The sequence below is a fragment of the Varroa destructor genome, unplaced genomic scaffold (genome assembly GCF_002443255.2).
Source record: "Varroa destructor unplaced genomic scaffold, Vdes_3.0 BEIS01000007.1, whole genome shotgun sequence".
Taxonomy (NCBI): Eukaryota; Metazoa; Arthropoda; class Arachnida; order Mesostigmata; family Varroidae; genus Varroa; species Varroa destructor.
In genome coordinates, this window is record NW_019211460.1 from 4,369,523 (window position 1) to 4,388,485 (window position 18,963).

The 18,963-nt window shown below is 39.3% G+C and overlaps 1 protein-coding gene across 2 annotated transcripts in view; it reads left to right on the forward strand.

The window, feature by feature from the left end:
* LOC111253875 (uncharacterized) overlaps window positions 1-18,963 on the forward strand; it is a 29,975-nt gene that overhangs the window by 3,372 nt on the left and 7,640 nt on the right. For both annotated transcript variants that reach the window (XM_086974421.1, XM_022814020.2), the window contains exons 3-6: window positions 973-1,133; window positions 2,421-2,532; window positions 2,731-3,042; window positions 6,125-6,178. In XM_086974421.1, coding sequence (XP_086830547.1) covers window positions 973-1,133; window positions 2,421-2,532; window positions 2,731-3,042; window positions 6,125-6,178 — 639 coding nt within the window. The remainder of the gene's footprint in view (window positions 1-972; window positions 1,134-2,420; window positions 2,533-2,730; window positions 3,043-6,124; window positions 6,179-18,963) is intronic.

Consider the following 18,963-nt stretch of genomic DNA (forward strand, 5'->3'; position numbering starts at 1 on the left):
AAAACCAATACACCTCTGATTCAAGTATTTTTGGCATCGTTCCTTTGAGTCCTTATAACCGCAAAATGAATAATAAGAATCGATAATTTTATTAGATTTTTTCGATCGTCCTAACGTCTAAGTGTGTCGAAAGCTTGCACAAAAGAGAACGCTGAAATGAGTTAGCTCTGGTGAATGCAAAAGTGTTGAGAATCGAGTTTTTCCGCAAACTACGCGATAAAAGCAGCGACGTGTCAGGGTGTATTGTTATCATCAAGGACTTGTTTAAGCCTATTTTGACCGACAGCTCTGTGGAATATATTCAGCATTCCGCAGCAGTGACAGTGGAGCAACTCAATTAAACTCGTAATACCCAGCTTTTGAACTGTAGAAGACGACGGTTATAAAAAAAAACCTTGTTTTTGACCTACACCTTTCAGCTTTTTTGGTCCCAACTCGCCTTTGAAGCATCATTCAAACAATCGCACTTTTATTTAAATATTGTACATATAAACTCGTCCTGTCATCAGTGGTGTATGAAGGCTTCTCAGCCCCATAGTGATATTTCTCTTTCTGATATTCATATTTCCGTCATTGTTTGAATGTGAGAATAAGAGTATTCCATGCAAATTTTGCAAGAAACTTGCTTGAATACAAAATTAATTTTGATCAAGTTCAAGCAAAAGGCAAGTCAAAGATTATTTGAAATTGTAGCGTAATACATTGAAATGCATCAATGAGCAGTTTCGAGAGGATGCAATGAAAGTTATTGGTCAAAATAACGTACCTGAAGCACCCTAAAGTTCAATCTATGATAGTGAATCCGCATGTGCATCTAGATTCTTCTGGGCCTAGGGCGTACATGCCTTTTAGGTGACTTTTTAGCTACATGCAGATTTTAAGGAGACATAAAACCATAATGAAGGTGCACTATTTTAGAGCAGGCACACACTATGTGCGCTTTAACTCATTGTGTCTATACTATTTTTACAGGTCTTACGCTGTAAACAATGTTCGTACGAAGCCGTTGGGAGTACGGTTGACCTCGAATTACACATAAGACTACAACATGCAAGTGGTGCTCAGCCTAGTACAAATGGAGCTCGAAGCACCAAAAGCAACAACAATAGTGGATACAAGTGCAATAAGTGCAGGTAAATTAAAGCTAATTTGAGATTTTGTAGATTAAAAGAAAAAAATCCTGCAGACATTGCATGTCGTAAATTAAGGTTAGCGCCATTTCTTGTGACAAAGTAGATTCAGTAGGTTCTACAAGGTCATACCCCGTACGATGTTTCGCATATCTTCAAATTATTATTAGATTGATAGATGACACACCTAGTGTCTGAGATCTATTGACAAAGATATCGCTTTAAGTAACTAGTAAGGCCCTCGTTGTTTCTGCAGAGCTTTGTTGATCTCGTTTACTGAAAATTTTATCCCACAATTAGGTTATCACAGTGTTATCCACAGCTTTAAAAAAAATTGATTGTTGTTCTACGTTTCTCATAGCTCTTTGTACTTCCTTGTTGTGGAGATCGAATAATACCTATGCATACTGTTTGTCAGCCCTAGTTGCCCTCAAAAATACTAGAAATTATTTAGCGTTGAAGCGAAAAGCATATATATGGAGTTCTCATGTGTTCATGAGCATATCGCAATAGAGCTTTGCATACATATTTTGATTCCAGCTAAACGTATTCCAAAAAGGCTTCATGTGCCATTTATAAGTGTCGACGCATTTAAGCTACGTATATGAGTAATAATTAGATGTCATCTTTCAAAGGGCTTTTTCAACCAGCTGTACACGAATTTTACTACAAATGTACAGTTTCACAGTAAACGAAGTTTCAGCGCAGGCGCATGCTGATCGTCACCTTTTTATTGCGTCCCAGTGCCATATTTAATGAAGACCTGATTTCTCCTATTTTCATTTTTATGGATACTCCGTAAAGGACAATAAATCGGCTAATGGAGCAGTTTGTTAGAAGAAAAGTGAGGCTGCATACCGGTAGTTTAAACTCTACCTTACCGCAGTATTCAATTCTAGGTACGGACCGATTGCTATACCGCCGAAAATAGATAAAAACAACTACGCTTCTTGTAGTGATGGCATACATCAAAATGATTTACCTATGTGTATATCTAGATAGAGTAAATAAATGACAGCAAACAGAAAAACTATGGCTAAAACGATTAATTAAGAGTACCACAATAGGTGGCCGCCTAAAGTGTTCGCGGCTAAGGTCACACAGTATTCCAGAATATTTTAGATAGAAAAAGAAAATAGATCGACAGAAGAATAGATAACTGAAACAATGTTTTAATGGTACTTCTTCGCGTTGCGTGATACTGGCTCATTTCCAGTACATCGTCCAAGTACGATTAGAGCAAAATTAACGATAATTATCCTGTATCTCCTCGTAATGTCTATTTTGCAGGAAAATGTTCGATTCCCTGCCAACGTTAATAAGACACAAAGAAATATTTCATCCTCCAGAAGCGCAATATGCCTTACAACTTAAGCCGACGGGGAATACGAATTTTCCAAAGGTTTGATTACGAATTTGCTTTCTGGAAAATGTTCATGACCAATGAAAACTCAGCCTCTAACGGTCCATGATCTACGTAGGTACGAAACCGCAACATACGTAATGTTACTAACTGTACTCTGCTTCTTATATACAAACGGACGTACTGAACGTTTTCTACAGTTATAATTATCAATAAAGATGGTTAATGGTTTCGCAGTCAAAGTCTGGTCTCAAGTGCCGTTTGTGTGGCAAAGCGTTCCCCACGCCATTCTCATTCGAGCAGCATCTTATCAAGAAGCATCGATCTCCCAGTGCAGCTAGCGCCACAAGCGTTATCAGCTGTAGTAGGAGCACGAGTGGTGGAAGCAGGAGCGGCGGTAGCGGTACGGCCACTTCACCTGACAGCTGCACCGGAGCTGCTCCTCCACCGCCGATGCTCAACCGAACTGCCGCTGTACCATTGAGAACCACGAAAGAACGTCGACGACTTCTCGAAAATCACAGATGTAGAACCCAGATCGTATCACAGGTTAGCACCCAAAAATCCTATACTACCAAAAATACTAATAACATATATTTTTGCTCGATCATTTTCTAACTATACATATATACGCTTTTATTTCCTACCATCTAACGCTTTTTCGCATGCTATAACTATCCTCTGATAAGCCTTAAAAAATATTATTTTATTTTAAATATGTTTGGAAATACTAAACGCTCAAAGAACATTTGCTGTTTTTGAGGATTTCAAAATCATAATAGCAGGTTTTTTCGCTATGTAGAAAATAAGCAGAGATAAATCAGTAGAAAGGGGTATCGTTAAAAAAAATTACTGGAAATGGATAACACTAATGAGCTTTTTCACGTGCATTGTTGGCTCGCCTTGGCTAGACATGATGAGAGCTATTGAATACAGGCATGAAGATAAAGCAAGGAAACTGCTGTCGAAACCTTAAAATCGATATTTATTTATTTTATTATTGTTATTATTTTACTTATGTGCGCCTTCATCTTATCTGATAAATTGCATGGTGGAATGAATTTGAGAGAGAAAAAGTGTTCTCGCATTTTTTTTGAAAACGTTGAGACATGCGTTCTTCTGTATGACAATCGTGCCGTACGCTATCCGGGTTGACATATGATTACTCCAGCGGATGTTACAGTTATTAGAGCCCAGGTCTCTTTTTTCTTTTCTTTTTTCCTTTGTCTCTCTAGTAGCTAGTGTAGTCTTCCTCATTGGGTTGTTTTAACCTCTTCAAAAGTGTTCACTTATCCAGGCTAGTCTCCTGTCTATAATCTAGTATCATATGCTCTTATACTTGCCGTCGTGCACTTGTATACCAAGTTCAAAATGCCCAGTAAATTGTGCAGTGTGTAGCTTCCTTGCACGTTCTAGTTCTACTAGTGAGTCTCCTATGTTGATGTTACCTATGATGATGACTTAGGTTAGTTTACGTTATTGCTATACTTTACTAATCTTCTTTATTTTATTACCTATTTGACGGTCGAACGGTAGGTTTACAGAAAAATACGAGAATTCAAAATGTCTCTGTTGGTGCAGTGTATATCTTCATTTTTAAGATCTCAACACCAACTTTTTTCTACATGGGAATGATTTTGATACCCAGCTTACTTGGAAAGCTTTTAAATTTCGAGGAAAAATGCTTATATATAGGGTTTAAAGTTTGGCCATCATTTTCTGAATGTTCTTATGTTAGCTTATCTCATGCATAATAAAAAGGTTATAACAATGAACGTATGTTTGATAGCGTAAACATTCGTCATAGAACTCACGGCCAGAGATAAAAGATAAAATATTTAGTTCATTTGTAAAGCTAACCGAAAATAAATAGCACAAATGCTATATTGTGACAGGAAATAGTGTCATCTGGTATTTGAAAGTTCCAACGAGTTTGGTTGCCTGGACGTTGTGGTGTCATCTGATACTTGAGAGCTCCAATAAGTTTGGTTGTCTGGTCGTTATGACAAGGAATAATGCCATCTGGTATTTGAAAGCTCCAACGAGTTTGGCCATCTGGATATTGTGGTAAAGAAGAAAGCCATCTGATACCTGAAGGCTCCAACGAGTTTGGTCGTCTGGATGTTGTGTTAAAAAAGAAAGCCATCCGATATTTGAAAGCTCCAACGAGTTTGGTCATCTGGACCTTGTGGTAAATAAAGAAGAAAGCCATCTGGTAAATGAAAGCAGTGAGACAACGCAAAAATAGTGAAATTTTTTCTGTGAATACAAGTGGTTAAATACGTGGTTGGAAATACAAAAAACCGGGAGGAAATGGGAATGATAAACTCTACATTTCTGACTTAAAAAGCAGAGATCTGTTGAATAGAGTGAGCCGATAAATGATATTCTCTCACTTTTCGCGAACAACATACTGTTCCCAAAGTAAACTCAAGATGCATCCAAACGATAGTAACAATACTTGATTCTTTCCCATATTATATGATCCAGCTAAACGCACTAAATATACGACGAATCTACCGTATGTTTAGACTTCTTCCGTTCGAATTCGCGTGAAGTTAATGAATAGGGCGGTGGCGAGATTGGTGTCATAAGCTAGTTTCGCAGAAGTCGCTTGTTTGAATCCGGACACCCCCGAAAAAGTTTTATGGAGATCGCTTTAACAAAGCAGTATTTATACCACTCTTGCAAATTACATAAAATTCTGCTGTCATGCAAGGGCTGACGGCACCAAACGCGATGGAGTCGAACAAAGTTGTAGGGACATTTGCTTTGCGTACGGTAACAACGCTATCGCTGAAAGGACTGTTTAAGAGTGGTTTTCCTAATTTGAAGATGATGTTTGGCACTCAAAGGGCACCTTTTTCTCTGGCCAACCATCTGAATTTGATACCGATCCTCTGAAAATACCTTCAAAGGAATACATCCGATAAACGGGGATATGCCGAAAAGTCAGCCACACGACCGTCGTTAACCATCTTGGACCTCAACGACTTGCAAAGAAGCATCAATCTTGAACGCATCATGAACTCTCTAATACAATAAAAAATTACGGCTTAACATTGCATATCGCCCAGTATTGAGCGTTACGAGGCAATGATGGCCGATTTGTGGGTGGGATTATTACCGATAATGAGAAGTGCTGTCTGTACGTGTGCATCGATCAGAGATAGGAATGAGTAATTTCACGAAAGAAGGCCAGATCCGAAAATATTTTATTTTGGAAACCTGACATATTCTAGAATTACAAATTGATTTAAGGGAATTCATCCATAATTGCTTTCTGCAAACCGGATAGTTAATCGGCACGTTTGTTTAGCCCAGTTGTATTAAGTCAGCCATGTTAATCAAGAGAAAAAATCTGACAAAAGAGGCGAGTCCATCAGGCTCCACAATATAAGGCTACACATGGTAAATATCATCAAAGTTGCCCTTTTCGACTTCAGTTTGAAGGTCTTGTGGTACCCTCCATCTTCATAGGAATAAAAATGTGGTGCTTTTTATGTAATGAAAAAGGCGCGGAAACTTTCTTATCAACCTTGTATTTATAGATTTTGTTGTATAATCGCTTGAAACTTTTTCACGAGAGTTCTTCAAGGTTCTCATTTTCCTCATATTTTTTGTATTTCAGAATTATGGACCTGCATTAACGAACAAGGCGACGGAATTCCCAGTTATTTATCGGGTAAAAAAATTTAAGCTCGGAAGGTCTCTAGTTATCATTAGAGTCGCATCGCACTAAGATAGTGGCTGATAAATGCTTATGTGCAGCGACGCGACGCTACCCGTTAGTTTCAAGTAATACACCGTGTAGCTATCTTGTTGTTATACAGAGTAAGTCGAGAAGAATCTTTTGCAAATTAAGGTGGATTCTGTAGCATTTTTTTCAATTTACTTGTTAAGGATACTAGATATTTGTCGAACTCATCTTTGAAGCAAAATGAATTAAAAGCTTCAAACAGCAGCCTTCCTCTGTCTTTAGCAATTTATTGATGCAAATCTAGTATTTATATTCACCCTGAATTTTTGAAAATTAACAATAGCAAACAAAGTTATAGTTTTATTTAGTATGTATACTGCGTTAATGGACGAAAAGCAATGGCAGCTTGCAAGTCAATAGCTTGTATTTCTTTGAAGGTGGTACTGTTGTACCATTGCGCAATACCAGAACGAGACATCTTCAAACGGGTTTTGATTGAAGGAAGTGACATTATTCTATTTTCCACTGGTGCCCTACATGTTGATAAAAAAAATCGGCAAACTGCTAACAAACGATGTGCAGCACCAGTGTTTTGCGGTGCCGTCTCTTGCAGCGTGACTGTCGTCACTTCTTGGGACATGCTTCTGATGCAGTTCTTCTCTGCCTCCGCTATTAATGGATCCTGCTGCCACACATTAGTGATTTTTTCACAAAAATCTAAAGTATTTATTATTTCGAGCCCTCGGTATTTTTTAGAAGTTCTCTAACATATTGAGATCTGCTGAATTAGCAGGCAACGACAGCTCTCTGCCATTGTTGGCAATGTGTAGCCTTCAAGCGCTGTGATCAAGTGCCTTGCCATGCGTGAAGATGTAATCATTGTAAGACAGAAATTTCCGTACATCTTGGGGTCATCTTCATACTTCGTGGTACACTTTTTTCAATTCTTGTTACTGATTTTAAGTGACACCAGCGGAAGGTATTTTCTTAGCTTCCAAACAACGTCGGTGGGACCATGGTCAGAAACATGAAACTATTCGGTATTCTCTGCTCCTCAGTAACATCTGAGTCCCCTACAATTTCGATACTTCACGTACGGAAACACGAAAAATTGCCGGACAACGCCTGAAACAGTCGAGCTCATTTAAACACTACTAGTTTAGTTATTCAGCAAATCATCCTGTCTGCGATCGCTAAAATACGATATATCGGTTCCACTGGTCGTATCGGTTGGTCGTTGGAAAAAGTTAGAAGATGTCTTTATTGACACCGAATGTAGAATACTAGTAAAATAGAATAGTGCCACTTTTATATGCCAAAGCCGTTTGAAAATATCTCGCTTTAGTGCTGGGTAATTTGCCTAGAAAGGTCGAGGCGGTTGGAATGAGTCTGTTTGGTTAAGCACTGGTTATATATCTGTGCGGCAGAAGCCTTTTGTTGAACACCCAGTGTAATATCTAATCAGCATTTCTTGAGTCATAATCAATTACTTGGTTCGTCCTTGCACCGGTCATCTAAAGCGGTGACAGCCGTTTGTAAGTTTTCCACGATTGCCAACCAATGGCACTTTACAAACATTTTATACACGGAAGGCAAATAGGACTGTTCGAACATCCGTTTGCTGTTGAAGGAGAAAGTGGAAAAAGCGCCCCGTAAGCAGCCAAGTGTCTACCCGAGCTGGCAATAATTGTATAGATTATATATTATAAGGATAAGGCGAACTGTCCAATATTTTATTATTTATCAAGTTATTGTTGATTTATTTCTACTTTTTCAATCTGTCATTTAGCTGTTTTCGGTAATTTATCGAGCTATGAAACGTCCCACGCTGCTAATAGTTATCCTTAATTATACAAATATAATAGATACGTTCAACAATGACACGGCCGAAGTGGAAGCCAATATAGCGGCATCTTCTTACGTCATGATGGCGGCCGGTCTCTAGCTAATTAGGTGAAGATACACTACCAACTGTACTGTTTATTAACGTGCTTGATTGTGTACACAAACTGAGATTTTTTTTCTAGATTGTACAGCAGACGCCGTAACATTGACTCCTTTGATTCGAATTAGTTTATCCATCTTATTGTTTCGTATGACCATTATGCTGTCCGTAGCTGAAGCTGTGCCCGTTAATTTTTAGCAGACTTTTGCAAGAAAATTGTGTGCTACTAGCAATGTAGATTTTTACAAACCGTAAATCGAAACAGGCGACTTCGATAGAAATAGGAAAACGGAATCTTTCAGTGGATCCATGCAAACTGAATTGGGTTCATCAGCGTTCCAATGTGCCTGAGAGAATTACTTTTTGTTTGCTTATTAACCTCAGATGATGAACAATTTTCCTCCTTCTTCGACAGATGAAGCACACAATGTAGATAATATGCTAATTAAAAGTAGTATTGAAGGAAGTTAGTGGCCTTAATCAGGTGAATGAATGTATACGAATGTCACATATTTCAATCAAGCCAAAAGCGTCCAGTCCGTTAAATACCTACTCTAAATATAGGCAGGCTCCTTATGGTCCGAGCTCGCAGTTTGCCACTAAGAGATGCGTTCGTTCATTTTACCCAGCTTTCCTATATATGCAAAAAGAAGCTTGTTTCATCAATTTTTTTGTTTGTCGACATGATGACATAATCATTTTCCTTATTGTTTTCGTCAATTCTCTAAACACAGTTACGGGAGCAGTAGATCTCGAGTACTAAGTACGTAAGGATTATTATAAAACACTTGACACCAATACCTATCGTAAATATAGTGAAAAGGGGAAAAAATAAGAAGCATTACGCAAGTGAAAAGATCCAGTAGTAAAATAAGATACTCATTCACTATGCACGTTGGAAGACAATGAATCGAGATGGATCATGGCAGCTTGACAGTAGAGTACTGGTTATGCTATTGAAGTTTGTGTAGGTATTACAGACAAGAGTAAAGCGTATATGGAGTCTGTCCGACATATAATATCAACTAAATTTTAGCATTTCTAGCGTTATTATTATCAAGGCCGCCTTTTAGCATACTTGACAATTCACTAAACTGTAGCGTCGTCTTGCTTTTCCTATGAAAGTACCCCTGGAAAAATGTGTTTCCTTTCTAAGATATAAATCCTAGTAATCTCCCTAGAAATATATATAGTCTCGCTTATACCGGAAATTTTATCTGCAAGAGACATGCATAATTCAGTCATCAATTTGTCCTACTTTTATAATAAGCGATAAGTTTGCCGCTCCCGTCGCCAGTGTGGTTGAATATAAGAAATGTATTTATTTAGAAGTTTTGGCCATTTTATGAAGAATGGCATTGTTGTTCCTCAAAAAAAGTACAACTCCATTTATAGAGCGGACTAAGCAGTGCAACAAGCGCTTTGCGCGCACTATCCGCTTTGTTTTCATAGGGGAAGTATGTTACGATGCTTTTAAGGTAGATTTCACGGTCAAAGCAAAGAGTTCCTAAAGAGATGAATGGTCATAATTACTTTTAGATGGGTCCATTTGTAGTTTTATTCTAACAACGTATCAGTAAAATTTGCTGCTAAAAATATGGAACTAATAGAGGAATAATCCACGGCTAGCATTGGCCATAATTCTTACGTTGCCTTATAATTTCGACGGTCCCCTACTGACGCATGACTAAAGTATGGATAGCTTATTTTATCGTGAAGAAGGTTGATCTTCAACGCATTAAAAACAAGTCTACTAGAAGAAAAAATGTTCAATTTCCTCTTCTCTAAATATCGCAGAACTAAAAAAACCTAGTCATTAGGATAGCTAGCTCACCGATTCATTTTGTCTCCAATTTGGGCTATTTTTAAAAGCTGTGACTGTAAAGAGAAAGTGATCGGAGCACATTCGGATTCTAATCGTCTGCAATATTATGTGGTAACGCGAAATTTTCCTGAATGTTGGTAATATGAATATATAGGCGATAGTATAAGGATGTATGAAATTTATGATACGTGCATATAGATAATATCATGACTACTGTTCCATTATGAGAAAATTGACAAGTAGTATAATTTTTCAAATACAAGTACTATATATATATATATGCGAAAAGTGCAGTGTATGACGGACATACATAAAAGGGGGCTTTAATGTCCCCTGCACGTGCGATTCAATATCTATTCTCAACGCATTATTATTACAATTGATAGTTTTGGGCAAATCGTGTAATATTGATGTATTTTTACTAAAAAACAAAGTGAAAATTTCATCTAACCTAATGTTTATACAAAGTTGACCTATAAAAACATGTATCTTTAATTTAGATACATCTATTTAACCCTAACGCAAAAGACGCTGCAGAGCAAAAGGGCTACAGGTCCCATTATATAGGGGACTGCGCTGTTAAATGAATCAGAAAAATAAACTGTCATTTGCATTTATTATTCTGCAATTTAAGCAAAAATTGTGCGAATAAAAATTTTCAGTTTGTACATTTACCTAATGGGCAGCATTGCATCATCAGTAGTACGTTAAATCTAACCATTTAGTAGACGGCAACTGAACTGTTACTCAGACCATAGCCATGTCAGTCATTTACGATAGCGCTTAACTAGTTCCGTGTTAGATTCCCTGTGAGTGCATTTGTTGTGGACTGATACCCCTAAAATGGCTTAGAAAAAAATAGTCTTGAGATAAATTTTTAACAAAAACATATTTTTTTCAAATCATTGACATTTTCTCTATATACTAATGCACATACGATCGATATTGACACTGGCATATATAGATATGCATATACGCATCCAGTAAACCCTCTATGTATATATAATGTATCATAGTAGATAAATGAATAAACGAATCTATTTATTTATTACCATTAGCTTTTACTAGTGACGTTGCCGGTCGTTATGCGGCTTAGCTCCGTGCAACGTCGCACACATAGAAACGAAAAAAAATTAAATGTTAAAGGGAAAAATCCAAGGGTACATGGATATGTTGATTCTGTATGAGTGATCCACCTTGTATATGTATAAATGATATGACTAAGAGCGAGAGAAATATATCTATCAGAACTGAAAAATATAGACACTGGCACACTTCGTAGAAAACGAAGTTTATATACGAAGCATTACCACCATTGTAATGATCGACGGACAGTAAGATGTTCACATTGGGGCAATTAAAGTACTACAGCGTGAAAATCACGGCGTTATATGATTATCTGAACGATTGTCTTATTTTGTAGGATATATGTGCAGTATATATCTTTTATTGGGTTGGATGATACCGTTCGGTAATTAGCTATCCAGTGTGTTATGAAATTTTTTGATGTTACTGTTTTCTTTTTGTGTTCGCACCTTTTGAGGGAGAGAGAGAGAGGGGGAGAGGGAAAGAGAGCGAGCGAGGGAGGGAGAAAAGGCTGTCTTGATTCAAAGGATTTCTTTAAATTATAGGTTTAGATTAAAAACATTATATGACAGGTCTCATGTGGCGTTATGTAATCAGATAATTTTACACAACACTTTTAGCTCCACATGGAATGTAGTAAGCAGGTAAATAAGCCACCATATTGCACAGTGCTGAGGTAACATTTACAATGTTTACCATCATTGCCACACGTTAAAGCTACGATATGGTAATTGCAAGATATTAGTAAAAGCTATTAGCAACACGGTACAGTTTTGATGAACAGTCTGGCTGATCAACCTGGTTGGCCGAGACTATTAAAAATCTCATTCTGATGTTTATAGTCTATTGCAAAAGGAAGAAGATTTATGTTCAAATTGGAACGTGTCAGAAAATTACGTTCATCGACCTCTATCCTTTCGGTCCTCAACCAGAACTTTGTAAGTTCAGCTTCACGACTGAGCTATGCTGTCATACGATGAAACCTGCGTCGTTGAATGTGGTAAATAGAAAAGGCTTTTGTGGATTTATGTGAATTTATTTTATCTAGATAGTATACTTAAGTAATAATAGCCTTAACGAAAATAAAAGCATTATTTACTGAGCTCTATTAGTAAAATATGGGCTATGTTAATCTCCAAGATATACTTACTATTTTGAATAAAAGAATGTTGAATAGCACAAATCAGGTCATTTTCCCGTTTGCTATAACGCCGGTAGTTCTAGTCAGAAGCTATAGATACATAGATTTCCTTGGTATCTGTGTATAGTACTGTTAAACAAATAATTTACACAATGATTTTATTGAATGGGTGGTGCAAATCACGAGTACACAACTGTTAAGAAGCGCCGCGCTGGTTTCAATGTAATGATGAAAAAGAAACAAACGTTCTTCAGATATCGTTGTTTTATCTTGAATGTAAGCTTTAGGACCTCCTAAGGTGCTGCATACTGCTTCTGACGACGCCGACAATTTTTTGGCGGTAAATTTTAAAAGGTTTTGTAAAAAGAATTCGGCACAAATCAAGTGATCCTTAGGAACCGGGCTGTTGCGAGGACTATTCGTACTGTCAACGAACATCTAAAGAGAATGATACAAGAACGTCAAAAAGCACCGGAACGAACTCGTGATGCAGCACAAATCTCTCACCAGGCGAGACATGATTAAGAATAAGAATACGAAATAGGTTTACTATCATTTAGAAAAAACCTAAACAAGAAAGGTGACATGCGCTTAAAACATGTAGGTACTTCGTTGGGATATACAGGAATCTCACCCGACGGTGGATACCGGGATCATCTAACAAATCCTGGGATTTAGGAATATACACAAGAACATAATTCCTGTCAATTCAATCATAAAATGTCATCTTGACCAAATCCGTAGAAATGGAAAAAAATGAAATCTTAAAGTGTTACCTCCCTACACACTTTCAGGAAGGAGGTACACTCTAAAAAATCCGAAAGTCCTGGGTTAAGACAAAAGACACGTCGTCTGCTATTACATTTTCGACAAATGGTTAAATCATCAGAAGAAAAAGCTCTAGACATTCAAGACAATTAAAAAGAACCGACGTATGCCTTTTGTTTTACATAAACTATCGATACCTAAAAATGCAATTAAGATGAAACTAAATAAGGCACGTAGGATGTTAGGTCTCAGAATGTAGTGCATATTGTAACGATGCGCGCCGCGAACATTTCAGGGTAAAGAAAACCCAGACCTGTATATAAGGGGCTGCTAAGTTCGCCAGTAGCAGTTTTGTTATTCGCCCCATTTTGGTGGCAGCAACAACGGATCGAATCCCGGATAATAACCTAAACCAGAAGCACGACAATATTTTGCGTCGACTAGGAACGAAGTTAGAGCTTCGATCGGCTTACGGAAGATGCCTGGACGGAAGGGATAGGGACGCGGCGGAAGGAGACTCGAAGCTCTCGTCGTTCGTATGCCCGCGGCCATCATCAACGCTGCTCTACTGTTGGTACGTTCGCCCGACCTGCCGCAGCTGGACTACAATGCGTTTGCCAATGAACGTTACGGTTAGAATTCAATGCCTATACCCAGGGCTGGCCTCTTTACCGGCTCCCGAAAAGAAGCCTTTGAATTGCTGCCAGAGTCAATAAGGCCGTGAATTAGTTTGGTCATGAGATAAATGGCATTTGAAGCAATTCCAGTTGAACGGGTACGATTTTACACGAAGCTGTTTTAGAGATTTCTAAAAAGGGTGGCTCTCGATCCATCAAAGTTGCATACCCAAAAAAAATGTCAAAGAGAAAGTTTTTATAGCTTTCTGAGGAATGTCAAAGATGCGTGCAAGAGTGATAATTTCACCAACGATCCTACTGAGGCTGCGCCGGCAAATTTTGAAATGCTTGTGTGATTGTTCCGCGAGTAGCGGGGCTCAGGAACGTCGAGGAAGAACAGGTTTGAATTTATGAATGGTAGGGCACGCGGCATGACGGGGTGGTTCGATGAACGTCCACCAACTAATCGAAGACGCCTTAAGTGCGGGAAGCGGGGTCATTTCAAGTCTTACCTCTTTTGGAACGTATAGTTGCATAAACGGGTTCGCCAATGGCTAATTTGTGCTCCAATTACCTCGAGAGGAGGAGAAACCTTTCTGCGGAAAGATAAATTTCAATACTCGACTCTAGAGCGGACATAAACGCAATTTCCTATGCCTAGCGGATAAGGCTGCCGGACAATGCAAGATTCTCAGAATTAGTCCGCCTGTATGATGCTCCACGCCCCGCGTAGCAGTCCGAGTAAAGCTGCGCAAAGTCCACAGCTGTGTCCCGGGGGTTCGTGTATGTTCCCATACAAGATTATGAGCATGGATGTACGGGGCTATTGTCGGGTTTTGCTCGCAAACTTAGATCACCCCATCATACATGATACCGCTTCAAGTCAATATAGTTGTACTGAGGAAATTCATTCATCAACGAACGGTGTCCATCCTATTCTCTGAATGAGAGCGGGTTTCTCCAACTAGGCAAATAGCAAAGCAACGAAGGCATCTCATGAAGGTTTCACCTGACCGATACTTTTATCTCTTCGAGCAATTTGATAAATTCACCTATACTGAAGCACGCAATCCTGATTAGCAACATCAGCAATACACCTCCGATTTACTCCTAGCCACAGCGAGTTGCACATGCGCAGGCGCAGATCATGGAGGATAAATAGTATTTATAAAAAAAAACGGGACGGGATGCTTCTGTGTCAAACATTGCCGACTGCGGTCCACGAAGACAAGACGTATACCCGCTGCTCTGCATTGACTACGATGTCGACACTCGCTTGCTACCTTAGCACCCTGGATAGTTGCCAGCGCGTATTGACAGATTAGCATACACGAGGACAAGGACAAAACGCATTCTGCACCCCAGAAGGACATTTGTGCTCTCGAATCCACCGGCCTCATTTTAGAGGTTGATGGCCAAAATCCGTTAGTCTTGGAAATACCAAATAGTTCGTTGTTGATTTTGACAGTGTCATAGCCCACCCAGCTGATTTTGACAACCACTAACCAACTCCTATTACAGGCGGTTCGTATGGGATTTAGCGCCGATCGCAGCTTTGGTTTAGGCTATGGTCAACGCCAAAGAACGTTTGAGATGCCGAACGGGCAGGAACATATAGGAGCTTGTCTTATAAACTTTTAGCTGCATTTGGAGACTAAGTTACGGACGGATGCGAGCGATACTGGGCTAGAAGCAGTTCTGACACAAATAAAAAAGAAACGCAAGCAGGTCGTCAACTGCGTTAGCCGTCATTTGGCTGTCGACCGTACTTGTGTGGACGACACTTTGAGGTTGTTACTGACAGATTTGTGTTAAAGTAGCTAAAAAGACAGGCTAATCTTTGCTTAAAGTTAACACGCTACGCTCTGACCTTGCAGGGGTACTACTTTGAAGCGCCCGACCATGTCACTGATACAAAGCGGCGCTCTCGAGTTGGACAAGGTTTTAAGAGCGCATAGGGAAAAGTCTTACCTACGTGAGATAATTCCGAATTAGAGGAAAGTTTCGCGCGTTGGCTCATGTGCTCAAAAATGGCAGTAAAAAACGTTACAACGCGTTAAAAAGTACTTCTCTATCGGGCCGAGCTCCCGGAAGTGCTTACGCGGTCCGAAAGCCTCGACGCGGTCGTGACGGACAACGCGGCCTGATTCACATCGCGGCGGGTAGCAGACTAGTTCAAATGGAATTACACCCACAATGCAGCGAGCTAATCGAGCGTGTGATTATAACAATCACAAAAAGGCTGTGGCCTTTGGTGGCAAAAAGTACAGCTCACCGCATGAGCTGCTGCACTAAGTAACATCTTCGCTCAACAGATCCACAAGCGAGAATCTGAGAACGACGCTGTTCGAATCGTTCTTTGGCGTATTGCCGAAGAGCCCTTTAGAGCGGTAACGCCCAAAGGCAGAATGCCGTGGAATTGCACCGGAACGCGCACCGATTGCTCCGGAATCAGCAACGGCATATGAAAGCGCAGTACGAACGGGAAAGGTCGGCGTCGCGGGAGTTTGAGGACCGGATAAAGATACAAGTAAACATCGAACAAATAACGTTGGAACTCCCCAGGAACTTGCAACTGCGTCGCCACGAGCCATGAACTCTGGGAAGTCGGATGACCTCACTAGAGCTATTGGGTTGCGACTCCTCCGACCGTGCACGAAAAAAGATGTACAGTGATATGTTGGGAAACGTATTCCAGTAGCGCAGTTGGATATGAAGACGCACGCCGCAGACTTTACTAATATCGTCATTCTTAAATAAATGTGACCAAATGTTTATACTAGTTGCGATTCGCTAGTACTAGCTTTAGCATATATATACATATGTCAAATCATGGTAGTACATGACAATTTTTTAAAGTTCAAAGATAACGATGTGTATTGTTAATTTGTCTACCCTGATAAAAGGTGGACGACTCAAATGACTAAGCTTCTTACCGTGAAAAGTTAGAAGTCGCATGTTGATTACCTATCAAGCGAATCAGAATTACTATAAGAGGGACGAGTACGGTTTCATTTAAGTTTGTACATGTTTACACTTCCATTCAGAGGTTTGTGCCCGCGCTGGATCGTCTATGGGTTTCTCCAGATAGTGTCTGGTAAATAAGGTAGAGGTCTCATATTTTAGCGTTTAGCATATAAAGTACTGCCCCATTTCTGCCCTCACTGGAAAGAACGTTTTTTCGAAAAGTTTCCATGGGCATTCGAAGCTGTAATTTGGCGGCGGTTAAAACCAAATAAGGTGGATTTTGTTTCGGCTTCCGTGCATGCAATTCGCAATGGATAGGCTCATAGCGTTTTATTGCTAAAAATCTTGTGATAGCAACGCCATTTCCTAGCCATCATGAGCAGGGTAATTCTTATCAAGTAGGCTACTCCATTCTTCCACGCGTTACACCAGGAGTGTCAGCACGTCCGTCGTAGCATATGTTCCCACTATATAGTTGTCGTCCTTTGCTACATTCAGCACCCCAAGGCAGGGGCTAAATTTAATGAAAGCAGTAGTGCATATGTTCGCTTACTTAGTATACTAGTAGTATGATCGAATACAGGTTTTATTTGACAAGATGGCCTTAACTACTTTCCACTAAACTCGAGGACTATATTTTGAATCGGCTTTTCCGATTGAAATCGTCGATACGCTGCTAGTTCCACTAATATTCGCCGTTCTCCCAGGAGACAGGCCGCTGTAGGACAGATGGTACAATCGAATGTCTTCAAATTGTACTTGTCAAAGTGCTCCCTTATAAAATACCTCCCTCTAATTTCTAAATGTTTAGCAAGGAGGTGCATCCTCCTGAAATATGTGTCGGCCCTACGGCATATGAGAGGAAATAGCTGCTTAAGATTAGTTCTAGTTGTTGGTATTTTACTGTTTGTAAATCACATCATACAGCTGCCGTTTTGTTTCTACGTAAATAACGTAGAAGCCATTCACGCTATATAGTTTCAAAGAAACGTGACAAAATAAAAGAAAAAGCATTATTTGCTTGGGCACCCCTGTCATAGCTATCATGTTTTTTCGAGTACTCCGAATAGAGAATGCAAAATTCAATTGAAGGAAAAGGACATTTTCGTCGAGAAGGACAATGAATGAGTCGGCAATGCGTTCAATTCAATGTGGCGACTGCCATCGACGAGATCAGGTGGTGTGCTGGCATTATGTTTCTATGGTGGTACGTGAAGAGCTATTGCGGCTGTTGTTGTTAGAAAACAACGGTAGCTGAAGAAAAAGGTCGCCGGCTGATATTACACACATATCATTGGATCACCGTTCTAGCTACAAATGCTACGACTCTAGTGCTGTTTTAGTGAAAGTGATAAAAAAAAAAAAACAATATCGAGAACATTTCGACGTGTCATGTCTGTTTGCCTTCTTCGATTGTTAACAAGCAAAGAGTTTTTCTACTGGTTGCACCGTAGAATGGTCGATATCATTCTGATGTCTAGCAAATTTTAGAGATCGTTCTTGTTGTAACAGGACAGATGACAAATGGCTAATAACGTTGATCTTATTTGTCGAGGAATGTAGTGACGAGACGGAATTAGAACGTACGAGTGACGAGAATGACAGAAAAATCAACACAAACACCACCTATTACTATTTGCTCATATACTGTGACTGCTTTGGGCTGTCCACCACAGCGAAAAAAGGAAATTGGAACAGAACATTAATTCTACAGACTGAGAAACAGACTCAACTGGTTCGGACGATAGAGAATCTGCCAGTAGTTTAGTTTTCTACGCATAATGGGGCTTTGTCGTTGTCCGAAACGTAAAGTAACGACGCAATTCTGCTATGAACACCGGGTCAACGTGTGCGAATCGTGCATGGTTGAGAATCACCCAAATGTAAGTGGGGGGCCAATCAAGTGCCCAAACGAATCTACCAACAAAGTTCTATTAGAATTAAAAACAGCACGTTTCATAAATCAGTGTAATTATGCTCCCTTACCTAAGTGATTCTGCTTCGAAACATCAAGAGTCCTGTTTATGCATAGAGTTGTTAGTAATATAGGCAGCAATTTGATCAGTGCTGAAACTTCGTTGGGTTTAAAAGCCCCGCCAACACAGTATAACTGTATATATTGTTTGAAAAAAAAAAAGAAGCTTAAAATATGAGCTTTTTTCAAACATCAAACGGAGTCAATAAGCTATACTATTTTTCAGTTTTTGCTGCCAGGTTTTGTAACTTCATTAGAATCTCGTATTCCAAAATAGTGTTTCACTTCTCTATTTCTCATTCATTTCTTTCTGAAAACGAGGTTGGTTGGAGATAATATGTGTGATGATGCGTTTGAGTTTTTTTTCTTTACGGTTTAAACTAAATACATAGTAATCTGACGGAATAAGGTTGACTCTATTTCATAAATCCGTGATTGTTTTATGT